This window comes from Monodelphis domestica, chromosome X, assembly GCF_027887165.1.
Source record: "Monodelphis domestica isolate mMonDom1 chromosome X, mMonDom1.pri, whole genome shotgun sequence".
NCBI classification, from domain to species: Eukaryota; Metazoa; Chordata; class Mammalia; order Didelphimorphia; family Didelphidae; genus Monodelphis; species Monodelphis domestica.
In genome coordinates, this window is record NC_077235.1 from 86,727,416 (window position 1) to 86,746,643 (window position 19,228).

Genomic DNA, 19,228 nt, shown 5'->3' on the forward strand with positions numbered 1-19,228 from the left:
AGGCCAGGTCAACCCTCCATCGGCTTTCATCAGCCCTGCCCTTCGCACAGGGCGATGAGCTCAATGGGGCTGCCTCCCTATTCCGTGTTACCAAAGGGAAACCAGGAAACCAGGCAGCCCCCCACTGTAGCTGGAGGGGCCGTGCCCAGGGAGTTAAAGCACTCAACCCCACGCTGGAGTGGGCTAAGCATTCCACTCCAGTGTGGAAGTGACCAAGTATCTCCTTCTCAAAGATGGGGCCACAAACCCTAACTAGCCAGTGAGAAGGCTCATGTGCATCTGTTAGCAACCCCCGGTTCTGGGTGAGAAAGGTGGGCTGCCTCGCTTTTCTGGAGTGTAAGGCCCAAGACAGAGCCAAGGCAGCGTTGGGACTCTGCTCTCTCAGCACACAGAGGATGGACACAGACACAGTCACACCATGTACATGGGGAGACTAGTAATTAATTCTCTGTATTCGTAAAGCTGTAGTCCCAAAGGGAAACAAAGGCCATCTCCAGTGGCTGGTATTGGAATGTAGCTGGCTCTGGGAGCCCAAGCAGGTGGAAGTATGTCTGGCACTGCTGAGTGGCAGATGCAGGAAGGGGTGACCCAGTGTGGCTGTAAACAGGGTGAGGAGCTAGTGGTTGGGGCCCCGAGGCTGCTGGGAGTGGAGGGGGCCAGGGAATTTCCCAGAGGGCCCTCCCTCTCCCCCAGGGTCAGGTTCCTGGTCCCATGGTCCCGAGAGTTGCTAGGCGTGTAGAACATGAACAGGGGATGGATAGAGAGGACAGACTGGCATGAAGGGAGGCCCACATACTGAGAGGAGCATGGAGTCTGGGGAAGTGACTAGTGGGCCTCCGGACTGACTCGGGCACAGGGAAGGCCAGCTTAGAGCTTGTGGGGGTTTACCCACTTGTAGGTGCCCTCATACTGGAAGCCCACTCTCTTCATCAGCTCGTCTGCTTCGGGAGGGCCTCGGCTGTGAAACAAGCACAGCGGCAAAGTGGGCTGGTGCCCTCACCCACCCCTGCCACACTGAGCATTCCGGCCACCCTGGAAGCCCCCGTCTCACCTGCCATAGACGTAGGGAATGGGCTGGGTCTTTTCCCGCTCGATGTGGTGCAGCAGGGGCGTAAAGATCCTCCAGGCTTCCCGAAGCTCATCACTGGGGAGGAGAGAGAGAGGCAGAAGGCACTCAGATGGGCTTTACTACATGGTGCCTGCAGCGGGCCAAGCCCTGGGAGGGGACTTAGGAAACAGTAGCCCTTGCTGAGCCCCAGCCAAGGCCAGGGATCATGGCAGTGAGAAGCAAGAGAGGGAAGAGAGACAAGGAGAGGGCAGGGCCAAACCATGGACATTCTCCTAAAGTAGAAAACAGAAGCCCAAGGTCATCGAGTGGGTCAGTAATGGCACTCTGCTGTCTCTTGTTCCCCTGGGGTGACACTGAGGGGACAGAGTGGGGGAGGGCAGCAACTGGCCCTTCCCTACCCCCAGGTGAAAACATGCCAACTGATCCATGTGGGCCCTCACCCCCTTGAGACTTTGGGGGCAGGGGAAGGGGAGAAGAGAGGAATGCTTCTGGCCCAATCTGTCTAGCTGAGAAACAAAGTCCCCTGGGATGTGGGCCAAGCCCTGCCATGCCTTGGGCTGGGAGCTGGGGAAGGCCATCCTTCTCTCCCTCTTCCCTCACCAGGCCCCAAGCTAGCAGGTATTAAAGGCTAATGGAGGCTCAGAGGATCCTTGGCCTTCAAAGGCCATTGTAAAGATAATTTTAGCGTTGTGACCTAAACTATATTAATTATTTGATCGCCATGGATATCCCAAATATAAAAAAAAATACCCAAGTCAGCTGGAAATTTATGGTGATTTAATTGATACAGTGGAAAGAAATTAAGAAGAAGGAAGAAGGAAAGGGTGTAGGATTTCTCCTGCCTGGCTTGTGCCAGGAGGTAGACCAGAGGCTCTCGGAAGGTCAGGGTTTGGAGAGTGAAGGAGGAGGGAATCAGCCTGAACTCCAAAGGGCTCAGCCAAGATGCCTGAACCTGAATTAGCTCAAGGGCAAACTCACTGCCAAAACCCAGACAAGTAGCTGCCACCATGCCAAGATGTCGGAATGCTCAGCACGCTGCCAGCCAGAGCAGCCTCTCCGGAGAAAAGAGACAGCCAAGAGGAAGCCCCTCAAAAAAAAAAAACCTAGACGACTCGACTCTACCTCCCTTTCCTGCATCTCCTCCACACCAATGGTAGCCTAAGCTTGAATTAGAGCAGCCCAGGGGTCTGTCAGCTGTTTCTGATTTGTCAATTTCTCAATCAAAGGCCACCCTCCTAAACTCACAATCTTCAAGCATGTTTACAGACATTCCGGATTTTGTAAGACAAAATAGGGTGGAATAATGCAAAGTTCCAAAAACATCCCTGATGTTGTTAGAATAAACATCTTCATTGTTACAAATCAGGAGATGGCTAAATAACACTATCTACTCCAGCTCCTTGATTTTACAGAGAACATGTGGATTCCTTCCAAGCCCCAGATGTGAGATCTGAACCCAGATCCTTCAGGCCTAAATCCAGCGCTTTCCTCTTGTCCACCACTCCAATCCTCCCTTACCTGCGCACAAAATGCATCTGGCTCCCACAGAAGACATCCAAGATGAGGCGCTCGTATGCATCCGGCAGTTTCACGTCCTGTAAGACCAGGAGGGGTAAATGAGATGTGAGGAGGCACCACAGCAAGGAGGCCAGGCAGGGAGCAGCCACGCCCCTGTGCTTCTAGGCCCTCCTCCCTACACACACTGATGATTACATCTGTACCACCTCAGGGGTGAGGGCCCCAGGCTAGTTCATACAAGGCTGGCCACTGAGTCTCAGTGCCCTGGGTTTCTCCCAGCCTAGGACCCTGGCTCTGGCCTGCCCACTGGAGCTTTGTGGTCAGGCTCCGAAGCTGCTTCCTACCCACTTCTGCCATCTGACTTGCCTTCTCCCTCTGTCTGTTTCTGGATCATGCTGCTGGGGGCCCTGGCAGGTTTTAGCAGTTAAGCTCAGCTGCTTGGCCTCCTGCTGGTCAGCTGACTTTTGCCCTGCCCTGAGCCCTGCGCCCCCCCTCAGCGTCCCAGGAACTCTCCGAACACAAAGCTGCTGCTCATCTCTTATCTTGGAGACCTGGAAGCCATCTAAAGCCTTTCAGCTTCTCTCCTCAGGTCCTTGGTCTCAGCCTTGCCTGCTCAGGCCTCTTTCCTTTCCCTCCCTCTGGTCTCCTCTACTTTTACAAGATCACCTTAGTTCAGTCAGTCTCCTAGCCCGAGGCAACTCCCTTCAGGATCCCAGCATGCTTGGCAAAAACCAAAGGACATCAGCACCTACCTAAGGACCCTGGATAAACACTCACGGACTGGTGCTAGCCTACCTTGGGTGGGCGGGCAGGCAGGCATGCGTACCTCCTCCACTAAAAACTAAAGGAACACTCTCTGTTCCTTCTCTTTCTCCCAAGTCTGGAATGGACCTACTCCCCCACGCCCTACCTCTGTCTACTGAGGCCCCTACTTTCCTTCCTTCTTTTCTCCCCCCCCCCCCCCGTCTTTCTCTTTCTTCTCTCCCCATATCCCCCCCATTTCCTTCCTTTCTCCCTTACCTTCCAGCTTAGAATCAGTACGACGTAAGGGAGAGAGGGCTAGGTAATGGAGGTTGAATGAGTTGCCCAGGGTCACACAGCTAGGAAGCATCTGAGGCCACATCTGAACCCAGGACTTCTCACCTCTAAGGCTGGTTCTCAATCTATTGAGCCACCTGAAGCCCCTACTTTTCTTCAAGGTTCAATTCAGAGGCTACATCCTCCTCACCTCCCTTATATCCTGAAGGGCACTTGGTCTGGCCACTCTCCCTCATACTAGCCATCCTCTCCCTGGCCTCCTCCTCCATCCCTGACCCCAGAGCGGGCAGGGTCAGCTCACTTTGTATCTGTTGCCGTAGGTCAGGTCCAGCTCAGACTCTTCAGGGTTGAAGAACATCCCTGGCTTCTTGGTCATCATCTTGGTGTAGACGGCCTCATTGGGCTGCACACGGATCACCAGCTCATTCCGCTTGCACTGGCGCTGGAAGATGTCACCAGCCACGTCCCGAAACTGCAGCCGCACCTCAGCCTTGCGTTCGTTCAGGGCCTTCCCACAGCGGAGGATGAAAGGGACACCTGGCGAGAGGACAGAGACACACAAGACGCCGCTGGTGAAACTAAGCGGCTTCCACACCGATCACACTGATGGGCAGCAGCTGATTTCTGGGGCTTTCCCAGAGCCTGCTGCAGTGTATCGCCTAGGTCTGAGGCCCCTTGGGATCCGATGGTGCTCATACATGCCAGGCGCTGGGGATGCAAATACAAAAACTGGAGCTTCTCGGCAGTCATCCAGTGTGAGCGCTCCATACTGGCCAGAAGCAGTGGCAGAGGAGAAGACGCTTCTCCCTCCCTCCTGGCCCATGTTGGGGGGCCATCACGCAGAGGAGAATTTGGAACTTCAAATTGGCAAACATGCTCGGGAAAGAAATGAAGGGTAAAAAAGAACATGGGGTGGAGGTGCTCTGCTTTAAGTGCTGATTCACTTGGTCTGTCTGCAAGGGGAGTGGTTTGAGGAGGGCCACGGACAGGGCCCAGAGAGGAGAGCCCTCCTTACATTCTGTTTCTCTTTAAAATAACATGGCCGCCCCCCCCCCCCCCCCCCCCGCCATGTGTATGTCTCTCTCTTTCTCCTTTCCCTCCCTCTTAGAAGCATTACAATGTTCCAAGACAAAAGAGTGGTAAGGACTAGGCAATAGGGCTTAAGTGACTTGCCCAGGTCCACTCAGCTAGGAAGTGTCTAAGGAGAAATTTGGTCAGGGCCTCCTGGCTCTCTTGCCACAAAGTCACTTAGCTTTCCCAGTTTCTTAATGAAAAACTTCTGGAAACATCTTGATTTTGCTTCAACTGAACCAAGGGGGAAAGGAGACTAATTTCCATCTTGGGCAAGGTTCAGGCCCAGAATAGAATCCCAGAAAGGCCAGGTGGAGGGAAAAATGGAACCATAGGCTCACAGAGGCACTCGATAACTGTTACCAATTGCCATGGGGTGGGAAGGCTATCCCACTAAATACCCGTGCACACATCCCACTGGCTGAGTGGAGGAAGGCTAGAGAATGGCACCCACCATCCCATCTTTCGTTTTCCACGTATAGGACCACGGCAGCAAAGGTGGCAGTGGTGGAGTTCTGAGGCACCGTGGGATCGTCTAGATAGCCTTTGGTGGCTTCCCCTTCTCCATTTGGGTTCCCCACATACTGGCCCAAGACCACATCAGTCATTTGCACCTCTGAGATACATTTCAGGACCTTCACCTGGGAAAACAGTCAGAGGCAAGTGCTGGGTTGTCAAGAAATCAGGCTTATGGAGAAGCATGAGAGGTGGGACAAGGAGCCTAGAGAGATACTAAGGCCCATGGGGACACTGGGGGCTCTGGGCTACCCGAGCTGTCTCGAGGCCAACTCAATCAATGGCCTGGGGGCCCTGCAGACGTCTCTGCAGGCCCACCTATCTCCTTCTAGTTCAGGCACAAGTGAAGCCCGCTGCCTCACCAATGAAAATGCCACAGAGCTCTGTAGCCATATTAGCCCTGGAAACCATCTAGCTCAACCCTCTTATTTTATGGAGCAGGAAACTGAGGCCCAGGGAGGTGGGGCACTAGCTCTTCTCTCCATTTGGGAAGTGTTGGGGGGCACTGAGGTTGGGGAGCAGCCCACAGCTAGGAGGCCGTTTCTTTCTTCTTGTGTGCAGTACTCCATCCCAGGAGAGGTCCATCCCTCCAGCCCAACTCAGCTTGGGACCCACTGGGGTGAAACGAGAGGAGACCTTTTCATCACGGACATCATCAGAGTTGGTGGAGGCGGGTTTCTCCATGGCCACTAGGCAAAGCATCTGGAGGAGGTGGTTCTGCATCACATCACTGTGGGGTCAGAAAGGAGGTCAGGCCTGAATTACACATGCAAGCTTGGAGGAAGGAGAAGCTGGTCACAGCTGGGAGCCAAGGGAAGACTCAGAAGCCAGAGGCAGGAGGGGAAGAAGAATCACCAAGGCAACTTGCAGGAAGGAGAATCTTCCCACCACTGACAACTACCCTCTTCCAGGGGAATGGGCTGCTTTAGGAGCTCGGTGGATATCCAAGGGGAGTTAGACCAAGGCCTGAAGGTGGCCACTTACTTGATGCATACATAGACTAGAGTAGGTATTTCTTTCTTTCTTTTCAACAAACCCTTATCTTCTGCCCTAGAATCCATTCCTAAGTATTGGTTCTAAGCCAGAAGAGCAGTAAGGACTAGGCAATGAGGGTTAAGCAACTTGCCCAGGGTCGTACAACTAGGAGGTGTCCGAGGCCAGATTGGAACTCAGGTCCTCCCATCTTTAGGCCTGGCTCTCTGGCCACTGAGCCACTTAGCTGCCCTAGTAGTACGTATTCCTTTTGGAGGATAAGTTTAACTAGATGGCCACTGAGGTCCCTTTTCTGTGATTCGTTAGGGCCCCCTTCCTGCCTACCACCTGCCTTTCGTGAATCTTGCCTCCTTGAGCCTGTCCCCCCAACCCTCAAAGCCTGAGCATCTTCCGCGTGGCCTCGGCCAGCTGCCAAGGAGCTTCCAGATGTTGCCATGTCGCCCAAGTTAGTACAGGCCTGCTCTGTCCTTGGACGCCCTTTGCTCTTCTTGGGGAAGGTGTGTCTGGCTGGCCCCAGGAACCCTCTGGAGAATCCTGCACACCTTGGCCTAGAAGCTTGTTAGCAGCAGCCTCCTCAAGGCCAAAAGAGCCCAAGTCCTTCCCATTTCCTGCTGCTGCACCCTCCCTACTGCTCTGCCCTTGCCCAAGAGCCTTTCCTCCCGGCTCTGGGTTCACATCTGTGCAAGCCTTGGGGCATGTCACATGTCACACAGCCTGTATGGGGCAGAGGCACAACTTCTCTGAGTCCAAGGCTAGTTCCCAAGCCACCATGCCACTAGCCTGTGTATTGGTTGCTCTCGGGGTTAGGCGACTTGCCCAGGGTCACACAGCTGGGAAGTGTCTGAGGCCAGATGGGAGCCCAGGACCTGGCTCTCCACCCACTGAGCGACCCAGCTGCCCCCTTGCTCTAAGATTCCAAAATCTGGTTGGAAGAAACCTTAGAAGTTCTCTGGTCTAAAACATTCTGCTCCACACAGGAAGGCACCCCTCCCTTTTATAGCTGAGGCTGTCACTGTGACAGAGAGCTCACTAGCTAGCCATTCTAGGGCTTGTTGCTAGGCAGCGGTCCTAAACATTCCAATGTTGCTTAGGAAACTCCTTAGGGTCCTTGGAAGTCAGCCTTGAAGGGGCAGAAATTGGAAGCCAAGCCTATCACAAACCCAAATCTCTCCTGAATGGGGGCAGGAGGGGAAGAAAGCTGGGGGAGGAACCCTGCCACGCTCCTGGCTCTCACCGAATGATCCCAAACTCATCAAAATAACCCCCTCGGCCCATGGTGCCGAAGGGCTCCTTGAAGGTGAGGATCACACAGGCGATATTGTCTCGGTTCCAGATGGGTCCAAAGATCCTATTACCGAACCTGGGGGGAGAAGGGAGAGGAGAGGAGGGTGGGGTGAGCCCAAATGCCAGGGCCCCACCGCGATAGCCTCCTCCCCAGGCTGCCACTGAGCCCCGTTGCTTGGGGCCTTTTTGGCAGGGCCCTTCTGGGCTGAGCCTTGCTCACCTCAGCACCATGAGGTTCTGTACCATCTCCTTGCCCAGGTAGTGATCGATCCGGTAGATTTGGTCCTCATGGAATAGTGAAGAGATGTGGTTGGACAGCTTGTCGGAGCTCTGCAGATCCTTCCCAAAGGGCTTCTCCACAATGACCCGGTTCCAGCCTCTGGTTGGGAAGAGAGGGGTCTGGAGTTTGAGGCCACTCTCACACTCTCACCACCTTATGGGTGTGCCTCCAGGAAGCCCTCCGCCCCAAGCAGCTGGAAGGACCTTTGGCGGTCATCTCGTTTGACTCTCTCATGCCCCAGATGAGGAAACCGAGGCCCAGAGGTGGGGTCCCATGGGTGGTAAGTGAGGCTAATTGAGAACTGGATCTGAATCCAGGGCTCTTTCTCCAGGAGGAAATACTTCCTGCAAAGTGGGGCATGGGGGTGGGGGTACGTGCTGGAGCATTGAAGGCCAGGCCAGCCCTAGCAAGGAAGTTTAGGGGCCATCCCCTCAAGGTAAGTGGAGCTGCCAGGCCAAATTCCGAAGGGGAGTGCCAGGGGACTTACATCTGGCTCATGCAAGTTTCTTTGATGTTCTTGGTAACAGCCTCGTAGACAGTGGGTGGCAAGGCCAGGTAGAAGAGTCGGTTGGCCTGGGGCCCATGGTGCAGGGAGTTCATGTGGGCATTGAGGCGCTGGAAGGAGGCCGGCTCGTTGTATTGGCCGGCCACATAAGAATTGCGAGAAAAGAATTCCTCTAGCTTCTGCTTCTCTTCTGGAGTGGCCTGGGCGACACAGACAAGAATTGGGGTTCTCACTAGCCTTGGCCAGAGGCATAGGGCGGGGGCAGGGGGAATGGAACTGAGGATTCAAAGGTGGGTGGGCCTCTTCCCACAATGCCCTCCAGAAGGAAGCCACCTTGGAGAGACATAGAGCCTGCCGGGAGTATGAGAGGGAAGAGGAGACAGAGGGACCGAGGACCAACAGAGGGGCCAAACTCCAGGCTACGAGATCATTGCCAGAGCTGGGAGGGCGGGACCTCAAGAGGCTATTTAATCCAAGTGCCTCATTTTACAGGGGAAGAAACTGAGGCCTCAGAGGGTACATGGGTAGTCAGCGCCAGGACTCCAACCCAGTTGTGTGACTCCTAGGTCAGGCCCCACCTTAAAGTAGGGCTCGCTCTGCTTTCGGATGTCAGCCACGGTAAGTGGAGAACGGGCATAACCCACGATGAAGGTATCTTCAGGGAGGAGCCCATCACGGAACAGCCACCTAGCAGAAGGGGCTTAGGTTAGGTACTGCAGGGCTGGGCTCGCTCTCCCCCGCCCTCTCCTGCCTGCCCAGGCCTGCCTTAGGCTGAGGGAGTTAGTTGGCCCAGACAAAACTCACCAGATCGTAGGGTAGATTTTCTTCTTGGCTAAGTCACCCTGAAGAAAAGAAGAGATCGGGTTGGTTGGGGGCAGCACAGCACAGCATGAGTCCTTCCTGCCCAAATGCTGGGCAGCATGCTGCCACCTCTGGCTCGTTCATTCTCTAGAAGGAGGCAGGCTCCCTCTGCTCGATCCCAAGTGTCCCTGCTGCTTGAGGCAGTTGGCCATGCCTGGCCTTTCCCATCTCTGCTCTCCACTGGGGTGGGTACCTGCCATGCCACTTTGAAGTTTGGAATGCAAAAGGCCTCCCTTGTCTGGTCCTGGGGCCACAGAGCTGGGAGAGACCTTGGAGAAAGCCCAGCCCAGCTGGTCTAAGGGCCACAATTGGGGCCTGGGGCCTCTGCTGTGGTTGGCCATGGGGAAGTCAAGGGTCTCAGGGGTTCTGGCCTTCTCTGTCCTAAAAAAGGTGGCCTGTGCCCTGTACCTAAGAGTGTGGAAGCAGGGGGGCAAAGGAGGGTCCTAAAATCTCCAGACAGGTGCCTATAGTGGCATGACCCCTCTATTGGCCTCTGTGCTGGGCAGGGGCCCAGACCCCAAGGGAACTTACAGGCAGGACTATGCCTATTCTGTGTGGGCCCAGAGGCCCTGGCTCTGAGTTGTTGACCGAGCTCCACAGAAGGGAAAGACTTCCTAGTTACCGACAGCCACTTGGTGGAGATACTCCACAGGGAGGAGTCCCATGCCCAGGTCTGGATGGACTGGGTGCAGCCTGGCCACCATGGTGCCCTCTGGGGCCAGGTGACCTGTATTTAAGCCCTATCTTAGACAGGTACAGGCTATGTGACCCTGGCCAAGTCACCAAAGGCCCTCTGCCCTGGGAGCTGGAACTTCACTGAGAGTTCTCTTCCCATCAAAAAGATAGCTTCTGCGGGAGGTGCATTCCAGGAGAAATGAGAGCAGCTGAAAGGGAGAAGACGTCAGGCGCCCCGGAGCCCATTCCAGGCCAATGACCTCCTTTTCCCCGAAAGGGCAGTTGAAGGCCCAAGGGGGAAAGTGGCACATTCGAGTCAGGAGGGAGGCAGTGTACTCTACTTCTGGACCCGATGTATAAAGGACCCCAGGACTCCAGGGGGCTGGCCCATTGCTGCCAGAGAATTGGAAGGTTGTGTGGGAGTGGGGTGGGGGGTGGGGAGATGGGCAAGGCTGCCTCCTCTTCCTCCCCTGTGGCCACTTAGAGGCCCTTTTGGGCAGCCTCTCTATTCTTTAAGACACAATGGGGTGGCAGGACCAGGCTGGTCTCTCAAGGCTCCTTCCAGACTGCCTGGGGGGCACCCTTCTTATTTTGGCTCTCTTGCACCCCAGCTCAGCATGGGCTCTCTATGCTTAAGGCGCTGCTGGCACTAGGCTTTCGGAGCCCAGGGGCAGAAGTTCCAACTTCTCCCAGGGTACCCTTGACATGACAGCCAGCTTCGGGGGGGAGGGGGGGAGGGAGGGGATCTGATGGGGTGACCTCAGCCAAGCCGTGGGGCCCAGTAGGAGCTCTTCTTGGCCATTGATCGGGTGGGTGGGTGGGTGGGGATTCTGCTGAATTGTCTGCCCTGAGCAGACTTGGCCTGGGTTCAGTTGGCCTCTCTCTGAAGCAGGCTAGCCTGGAGCCCTGGGGACTGAGAAAGGGTGGGACTTCCCTAAGCTGCCTGCTGCTGAGAGAGAACAACAGAGAGAGAGGCGGGCACCTCCCTAGGCAACCTTGGGCCTGAAGACTCAGGAGGGAGAAAGGTGAGTCACTGCAAGTCAGTCAGTTCCCCCAGTGTCACTGTGACACAGCAGAAATGACTTCAGCAAAGGGGCCAGGGAAGTGCAGATGGGGAGAGCGTGAATGACCCTCTGGGAGAAGCTGGCCCAGTCAGGAAGTAGCTTGTTAAGTCCCACAACCAAGAAGGCCTCCGCATTTCTGGACTGGCCAGTTGGCTGTGTGTGTGACCAGGTCTTTCTCTCCCTGACTCCCATAAAAGAGATGAGAGAGAAGTGTGATGGACAGAATTGGTATCCCAGCTCTCACCTGCTGCCTCAGTTCCCTTGGCTGCATAAAAAAATAGTGGTCCTTTCGGACCCTGACCAAGTCTGGGGTAACAGGTACTGACCTGGCATCCTGGGCAAGGAAGGGAGGATACAGCAAACTGGCCCAGGGCCAGAGCACTTTAGGGTGGCCCAAGTGGGCGGTGGGGGACCAGGAAGGGGAGGGAGTGACTCCCTACATGGCAGTGGGTCTCCCCAGCACTGCCTGGGGAGTCATCATCATCAAGAAGGATGAAGCCTAGCTGCATGGGGCTAGCTGGAGGTAACCTGGGACAGCTCCCTGGGGAAGGGAGACTAGCCAAAATGAAAGGGGAGGCTTAGGCCTCCCTCCTTCCAGGCCCAGTGGCCGCACCCTCCCCACCCACACCCAAGGGCCTGCTCATCAACAACCCAACAGACCTGTTCCACCAAGGCCCAGGAAGCCTGTGGCCATGGGAAAGCAGGGGGGCAGGATGGCCCTTCCTGGCCCTGTTAGCAAAGGCCACAGTGCTCTGGCTTAGCTTCCTTACTAGGGGGACTAATCCAGGTGAAAGGGCCAGTGGGCCAGGGAGTGCCAGTGACTCAGGGGTAAGTCAGTCACCTAATCTTCCTCAGTCTCACAGGGAACACTGCCCACACTGGGCCTCCCTCCAACAACTTTCGGTGGACAAAGTAATCCAGCCCATCCTCCACATTGCTGCCAGACATGCCTCTGGCCCCCAGCACCCTGAGGATCCAACAGAGGTCTCTGGCTCAAGCTTCTATAGTGTGGCTGCCTGGCCGCCTGCCCTTTGCCAGCTGGCTCCCATGTGCTCTTCTTCATCACCTCCTTGGCTGACCCTCCTCTGGCCACCTGTGCCACCTCAGCTCTGGCCTCTCTGGAGAAGCTTTTCTGGATGGCCTGACCCCCACCCCCCCTCCCCCCATAATTAGGGCACTATCTAGGATGTGCACTGCTCCTCCGTGCAGTCTCTCTCCCATTAGAGCAGAAGTGGGGATTATTTCATGCAAAGTGGCTGCCACAGAATGGTACGGGGCCAACTTTTCTCCAGGGAAGCCATTTGGAAGTGTAACCTCTGGGACAAAAAACAGGTTTTCTGCAGGGTGGCCATGAGCTAGCAGGTCTCCCCCCTGACAGAAGACAGAACCAGGAAGTGAGGAAGGAGGGAGCTGAAGAGGGAGCTCTCCTGGTCCACCCAACCCCCATTTGGCTTGGCTTTCAGCCAGAGCTTCAATGGCCTGCCCCACCCTAACTTCTCCTTTGTGGCCCCAGAAACTTCCGGAATGGCCAAGTTGCAGGAATGTAGGAAATGCCCCAATCTGATGATTGCTCCAAAACCCAGTTGCCCAATGGCAGGGTGGCAAGCTGGAGCAGGCCTGGCGGGACCTAGGGGCTCACCTAGCCCTGACCTGACCCTTTATGGAGGAGGAAACTAAAGGCCAGCTGCCTGCCTCAGGCCACTCAGTCAGTGAGGGGGCAAACTTTCCCCAATCTGGGGGTTGCCCACACTCTCACTCTTCAGAGCAGGCCATTGGTGCTCTTTGGAGGAGGCCTCCTGGGGAAAGAAGGGAGGGCTCCCCATCAAAGCTTTGTCTCAGCCTCTGGGTCCCCTGCCTGGCCTTGTTTCCTCTAGGTTCACCCTGACTTCTCAGACAAAGGATGCCAAATTGTAGCCCCCTGTGACTTCTCAGCGACAACAATGGAGGCTGACCGTCCACAACCTTCCCAGAGAGCTCTGCTTCACCAAAAGGGTGGCCATTTTCTGTTTTCTCCCTTCCTCTGGCAGCCTCTCTCCCCCCATTTATCATTTTCTGGGTCTAATTACTGGGCTGAAAAATCAGATTGCCCAGCTTGCTAATCAAAGTGTTTTTAAAACAAGATTTTAGGAGGATGTCACTAAGCCCTGCCTCAGCTTCCCTGAAGAACCAGGGCCTGCTACCTCACTTTCTGCTGCTTGCTTAGGGATTGGGAATCAGAATTACTAGATACCTACTATGTGTCAGGCACACAGTAGGCACTGGGTTTACAAAGATAAAAAGGAGAGATGAGGCAGGTGCCTGGATGGCTAACATTCCCCTCAGAATCCTTGGGATTCTGAGCCTGAGACTCTCAGCCCAAGGAGAACCTCCTGGGCAAGCCAACACAGTGGCTTGCCATTCCCGTTAGCTCCATCTTTCCCACATCTGTATCTATTCTCTTCCCTTGTGTTCAGGGAGCCCTTGTTCAATTGCTAAGGAACCATCCTTTGTGTTAGAACTGGGCACATCTTCTCCAGAATGACTGCAGCTACTTTATATCTCAGTCTCTACTCATCGTTTCCTCTGTCCACACAGAAGGTGCCCTTCTTCCTGGCTGGCCCTCCATCTCTGCATGGCTCTTGGGATTGCTTTACCTTTGAGCTTCAGGCTAGGCACTATCTGCTGCATGGAGCCTTTCATGATCCCAGAGACTGCTGGGTCTCTCCTTTCTCCTTAAACTGCTTTTTATTTATTCTTTGCATGCACCAGGTCTTCTCAGCCCTAAACTCCCCAGGAGCAGAGACTGGGTTCTCTTTTGTCCTTGTATCTCCCACCTGGACTTTGCTGCCCAGCACCCACGAGGCACTTAGCCACTGTTTGGCTGAAGGAAGAGCTGAAGTGGTCTTTTAGGGTAGCTCGGAGACTTTCAGGGGATTCGTCTGGGACTACAGAGGCTCCCCATCTCACAAAGTACCATTTTACTTATATGGAACGGGCTCAGGCACATGGCTGGGCCCACCCATCGATGGCAAGACTGGGAAATAGTGACCTCTATGAATGAAGCTACTGGAAGCCAAGAGGAGTGTGGTGGAAGCCAGGGAGAGAGAACGGTAGCCACCTTCTGCTGTGTCTGCACTCCCCACAAGCTACCAGGACCCTCAGGAAGGAAGCATCACTCCTCGGTACACTCATCACAGTACATGGTATGAAGTCCCTGAAGTCCTGGCTGACTCCTGGAGGGTCAGAGACCTTGTGGAGAGCCCTCCTGGGCAAGTACCCAGCAACCAGACTCGGCTGCAATCGACTAGGCCCTTCCTCACTCCACTCGGATAGACGCACACCGTGGAGTCACAGTGTTCCGGTGTGCTTGACCCAGTGAAGAGCTCTCCTCTCTAGAATGCTCAGAGGTTGGCACAACACTCTCTACATCTGGTCCATCCAGCATCCCTGGGAGGTTCTTGAGGGAACTGGAGTAGGAATTCCACCTCGGGCCCTCACTATCTTAGCTTGGGGATCAGGAGTGAGGCTCCTTTTCCAACTGAAAATGCCGGCATTGCAGGAGCACTGGCACAGGTGGCACAGCTCTTGGCAAACCATATAGCACTCTCAAAATGCCAACGGGCACTACCAGGTTGGAAGAGCAAATGATCCTAGGACAGGTCTGGGCTGACAAGTACAAGTTTAGGCCCAGACCCTGAATTCTAAATGAAACTTGAGGAGGGACTGGGGGCTCTCTGATCTCTGGAGCAGGGTGGGGCTTTCCTTCTAAGAGTCAGGAAGGCAACTGAGAAGACTATTCCAACAACAAAACTGCCACAGATACTGCCACCACCGAGCCACAGTATAACAATCTTGCCTTTGGTGACATTCCCTTGAAGGGCTTCAATTGGCCTCAGTTGGAGGGAAATGGCAGGGTATTTGGCAACTTAAGGGGTTATCAGGCTATTCAAACCAGGCCTGGAGACCCAGAGCCAGGTTAGATAAAGAAATAACAAAGATAAGAAGCCAACTGATCGGCACATAAGCAAGAATGACCCATGACCCCATCTCCTGCCCCACTCCATTCTCCTGAGTTTTTCTCATCAGCCTTAGGGAGTAGTTCTCCCTTCTGGCCCTTTATCAGCATCAGCAGAGGCTGCCTTCCTTCGAAACAAACCAAACCAAAAGCTGGGGCCTGGGAGGCCAGAGAGCTGACCGACTAATTCCCTTTGGACTTGGGGGAGTAATCACTTAAGTCTTCTGGCTTGTATAAAATGAGGCCAGCCTCCAGGCCAAGAAAATGAGGGATACAAGGCAGTCTGGAAGTAACCTTGAGCAGAGGGCCTGAAGAATGAACGGGGGAGCTGCCGGGAGAATGGCAACCCTGGCTACAAAGGAGCTGTAAGTGCCCTTGCCGATCCGAGCTCCCCCAGATCAAGGCCAGGAGCAGAGGGTTTAGAGCCAGAAGGCTCCTTCCTTTTCCAGATGAGGACACTGAGGCACTGTTCAGGGGTTCCATTTTGGCCTGGCTGGGCAAGAGGTGGGGGAGGGGGGGTTGTGTGTGTGTGTGTGTGTGTGTGACGAACTCACCGAGGCTCCCATGATGATGAATATGTGCGTGTCTGATTGGTGGAAAGCATCGCCCTGGTACAGCTCTTCCCGGAGAATCCCACATACCTGCGTCCTGCTCAGGGCCACTTGCTCCGCCATGCTGTTTTCTAGAGGAATGAGAAAAGCAAGAAGCTGGGCCAGAGTGAGCTGGAGGCCATCGTCCCTCTCCTTAGGAGAGCCAAATGAAGTCCCCAGGCAGCCTGGGGTTCCAGGAAGCAGTTCCCAATGAGAGTTTAGCTTTTTTCAGGGATCCCTATCTGGGCTTCTGGACGCTGGGCCCTGGCCCTGGTGCTGTCCTGTACCTGTTAAGCCTGTTCAGGCTTGGTCCCTGCAAACACTGGCCTCTTCCCCCCCACTCCCCCCAAAGCTAATGGGTTCTAGTTCACGGGCTTCCTAATTGGGGGGCAGGAGCTAATCTCTGGGCTAGAAGCAGGAACATTAATTAGCTCTCCATCTTGGGCTTTGAGGATGCTGGTGCCAGGGTTTGTGTAGAGCGCTAATTACAGTGGCTGGCCCAGAAGCCCCAGGGTGATTTCCAGAGCCTGGGCCTTTCCATCCCTCTCCTCCAGTCAAAGCCGGTCACCAGCTGGGGAAACGCTCCTCTTACCTCATCCTCCCTCATCGGCATCAGCGGGGATTGGCCCGCGTGTGCGTGTGCACTCGCGTGCAGAGGTAGATTGTTTCTAAAGGGGGGGGGGTCCAGCCAGAGTGAGAGGCCAATTCCCTGCAAGAGCTGGGGCGCTGGGTCGCCCGGGGGTTAGGGTTAGAGAAGGCTGATGGGGGAGGCCGCGGCGGCATCGCTGGGCTAAAGGCAGTCCCTAAGGATGGAGAGGAAGCTCGCCTGCCTTTGCAGCTAGTTCCCCGAGCCCCGCGGCAAACCGCAGGCTTGCCAGGCCGGCGGGCTAGGGACCGTGCCGACCTATCGCGGCCGAACAGAGCTCAGGAGGATGCTTGGCCAAAGAGGATTAAAGAGAGCGGCCGGCCGAGGGGATGGTGGGGGCTGTCCGAGATCCTGAAAAAGGCACGACGTGGGCCAGGATGCCGGGCGGGGGCGGGGGCGGCTGAGGATGGACGGGGTGAGGGCTGAGCCGCGGCCCCTCGGGGAGATGAGTCCCTTCCTCACCAGTGCCCGCCTTCGGCTCCTGGGTCCGCGTCCGCGTAGTCCGCGTCGTCTGTGGCGGCTGCTGCTCCGGCAAAGGAAGGGAAACGACGCGGCCCGCGGCTGTCCTTCGGCTTATGCCTCGTCTACTCCAGCGCAAATCGGCTCCACTCACCCGACTCCCCATCTCCGCCCCCTGGATCGGCCCCGCCCCCGCCCCGCCCACTCCGCCTTGACCCCCGCTTTGCTTGAGATCCAGGACTTGGGTACCGCACCCTGGCGCTTCAGCCCGGTGGCCCGCTACCACCCCCACGTGGCCCAGCAGGGCTCATAGCTTCCGCCTGCCTCAACGTGGCCACGCCCCTCTCAGGCCACACTCTTAAGTCACACCTCCCCACTCTTCTCTCCAGGTCAAGGGCCCCACCTCCAGCCTCGCCCCCTCCGAGAACTCCGCCCCTCGTGCCACTCACTCCTCCCATTCCTCTATTGACTCCTCCTTTCCTGGTGCTAGGCGGTGGAGGAGGTGGAGACGCTAAAGTGCCCAGTCAGCTCTAAGCCGACCGGAGAAACCATTCCGTAAATAGGAGGAGGTGTCCTGGAACATGGCTTAGTGCTTGGGTCTTCCTATGGCGTAAGCGGCCTTGGCATTTGTGTGGTTCGGCTACAGGGTGACCCCTCTCCGCCAATGGCGCTATTGGTTCGGTCCTCGCAACGAATGGGGCGGAGTCAGCCCGAGGGAAGTCGGGGCTCTCGCTTAAGCGCTTCCGGGTCGCCGCGGCCCTGCGCCACAACCCGGAAGTAGATGTTGGGCGGACAGGAGTGGCCGCGGGATCCCGGCTTCGGAGCCGTCGGCTGGGACGCCAGCCGGCGACTGCTGGTGAGTCCTCCGTCGCTGTCTTCGGCGTCATCCCCGCCGCTGCATCCGTGGCGTGTCGAATCCGGCCCGGCCTGGCGCCCGGAAAGGCCGCGGGCTCCCCAGGCTCTGGTGGGATCAAAACCGAAGCCTGAAGGCCCGAGGGTCCAGCCCCCGGGGTGAGTCCGGAACCCTGGCCTCGCCTTTTGGCCGCCAGCGGTCCCGCCCCTTTCCGGTTCCCGAGAGTTTCGGCGCTCGGGTCTGAGGTGACTCCTGATCGAGCCAAAGCCACCTATCCCCGCTCCCAGCCGATCAGTTGTGCTTTTTCGTGGTGGTGGTGGTGGGAAATGTGGAGAAAAAGCAGAGATTTCTTTTTGCTTCCATTTTATACTTCGGAGGGGATTCCCGCCGAACGGATTCAGATCCCTGGAGCCCTTTATGCCTCAGTTTCCTCATCTGTAAAATGAGGATACCTCCTAGGATTCTTGTGAAGGTCAGATGAGATAACTGGGACTGGCCCTTAGTCAGCACTGTGTAAATATTCGCTATTATTACTATTCTTTTTCTTCCCCTTTCTACTTCATTCTCCCAGAAAGGACTCTTCAGGACCCCACTTGGGGTTTTCTTGGCAGACAGAGCTGGAATGCTTTGCCATTGCCTTCCCCAGCTTATTTTCCAGAAGAGGAAACTGAGGCCAATCAGGTTAAGTGACTTCGGGATTCACTGTGCCTCCGACCTTCCCCTCCAGGGCAGAGATGGATCGATCCCTCCACGTGGCCTTTTGCCTCTTGGTGTCCTCCTGGATCTGCTGCTGTTCAGTTACAGCTCACTGGGTCACCTTGGGGATCCTTGCTCCCCATTGGGCTGCGGTGTAAGACGCTGCAGTAGTTTGCTATTTTCTTCTCCAGTGGAGTAAGGCAAACAGGTTACATGATTTGCCCAGAGTCCCCCAGCTGGAGTTAACACTGGGCCACCTAGCTGCCTCCACATACTGTGTGCCTGGCACATTGCAGCTATTTCACCAACGAGTTGATGGCTCCATTGAGAATGACCCGAAGTAGAGTTTAGATCTGCATTGGCCCACAGAATTTGGCAGCTGGGGACCTTAGGAGGAGCCATGGGTTCCTATTCAGCTGGTCAGGAAGACCTGGAGGGGAAAGCCACCCCTTCTGACACTGGCCTCACAGGACTAGGCCCCTACTTGCTCACTTGACTTCCTGGAGCAACTCTCTTGGTGAGGAAATTGGCCCTCAAGGGCCAAAGTGGCCCAGTGGAATCTCCCTCTCCCCTGCTCCTCTGCCTCCCAGGCTTTTTTTCTTCTAGGCTAAACATTCCTAGTTCTTTCTGACTAGCCCTCTGTGACAGGGATACTCAAGGGGCCCTTCAAGTTCTGATTGTCTGCATCTTATTAAATTGGCGCCCCAAATGCAGTTCTGCACGCTTCATGCACATGCCATCTTTTAAAGTCTCTGATAAAGAAATCACAGGCTAGGTTTTTTTTTTTTTAAAAACCCTTACCTTCCGTCTTGGAGTCAATACTGTGTATTGGCTCCAAGGCAGAAGAGTGGTAAGGGCTAGGCAATGAGGGTTAAGTGACTTGCCCAGGGTCACACAGCTAGGAAGTGTCTGAGGCCAGGTTTGAACCTAGGACCTCCCATCTCTAGGCCTGGCTCTCAATCCACTGAGCCACCCAGCTGCCCTCCAAAAATAAACACGGGCCAGGTTTTTAAAGCACTTTCCGCATAGCTCACTTGGTCTTCACAGTAATCCTGGGAGACAGTTGCTGTATGGTTGGACAACTTAAGTGACAGGTGGAGGTCACCCAACTATGGA

The 19,228-nt window shown here is 55.5% G+C and overlaps 2 protein-coding genes across 6 annotated transcripts in view; one reads left to right on the top strand and one right to left on the bottom strand.

Moving 5' to 3' along the window:
• Positions 1–425: 425 nt before the first annotated feature.
• On the bottom strand, positions 426–17,223 carry G6PD (glucose-6-phosphate dehydrogenase). Its single transcript, XM_001362790.4, has 13 exons — positions 16,567–17,223; positions 15,423–15,550; positions 9,079–9,116; positions 8,853–8,961; positions 8,257–8,474; positions 7,710–7,868; positions 7,440–7,565; positions 5,849–5,942; positions 5,151–5,337; positions 3,927–4,162; positions 2,588–2,664; positions 1,052–1,144; positions 426–958 (listed from the first exon to the last, which is right to left on the bottom strand). The coding sequence occupies exons 1-13, from the start codon at positions 16,727–16,729 to the stop codon at positions 868–870; spliced, it is 1,719 nt and encodes a 572-aa protein (XP_001362827.2). The 5' UTR covers positions 16,730–17,223; the 3' UTR covers positions 426–867.
• Positions 7,328–19,228, top strand: part of IKBKG (inhibitor of nuclear factor kappa B kinase regulatory subunit gamma) — a 66,075-nt gene continuing 54,174 nt past the window's right edge. For 2 of the 5 annotated variants that reach the window (XM_007506900.3, XM_056809746.1), the window contains exon 1: positions 17,262–17,419. The gene's annotated coding sequence lies outside the window, so the exon portion shown is untranslated. Of the gene's footprint in view, positions 7,503–7,941; positions 8,050–17,261; positions 17,575–19,228 lie in introns of those variants that run through there. The other 3 variants (XM_007506902.3, XM_056809745.1, XM_007506901.3) reach the window with 3 other exon arrangements.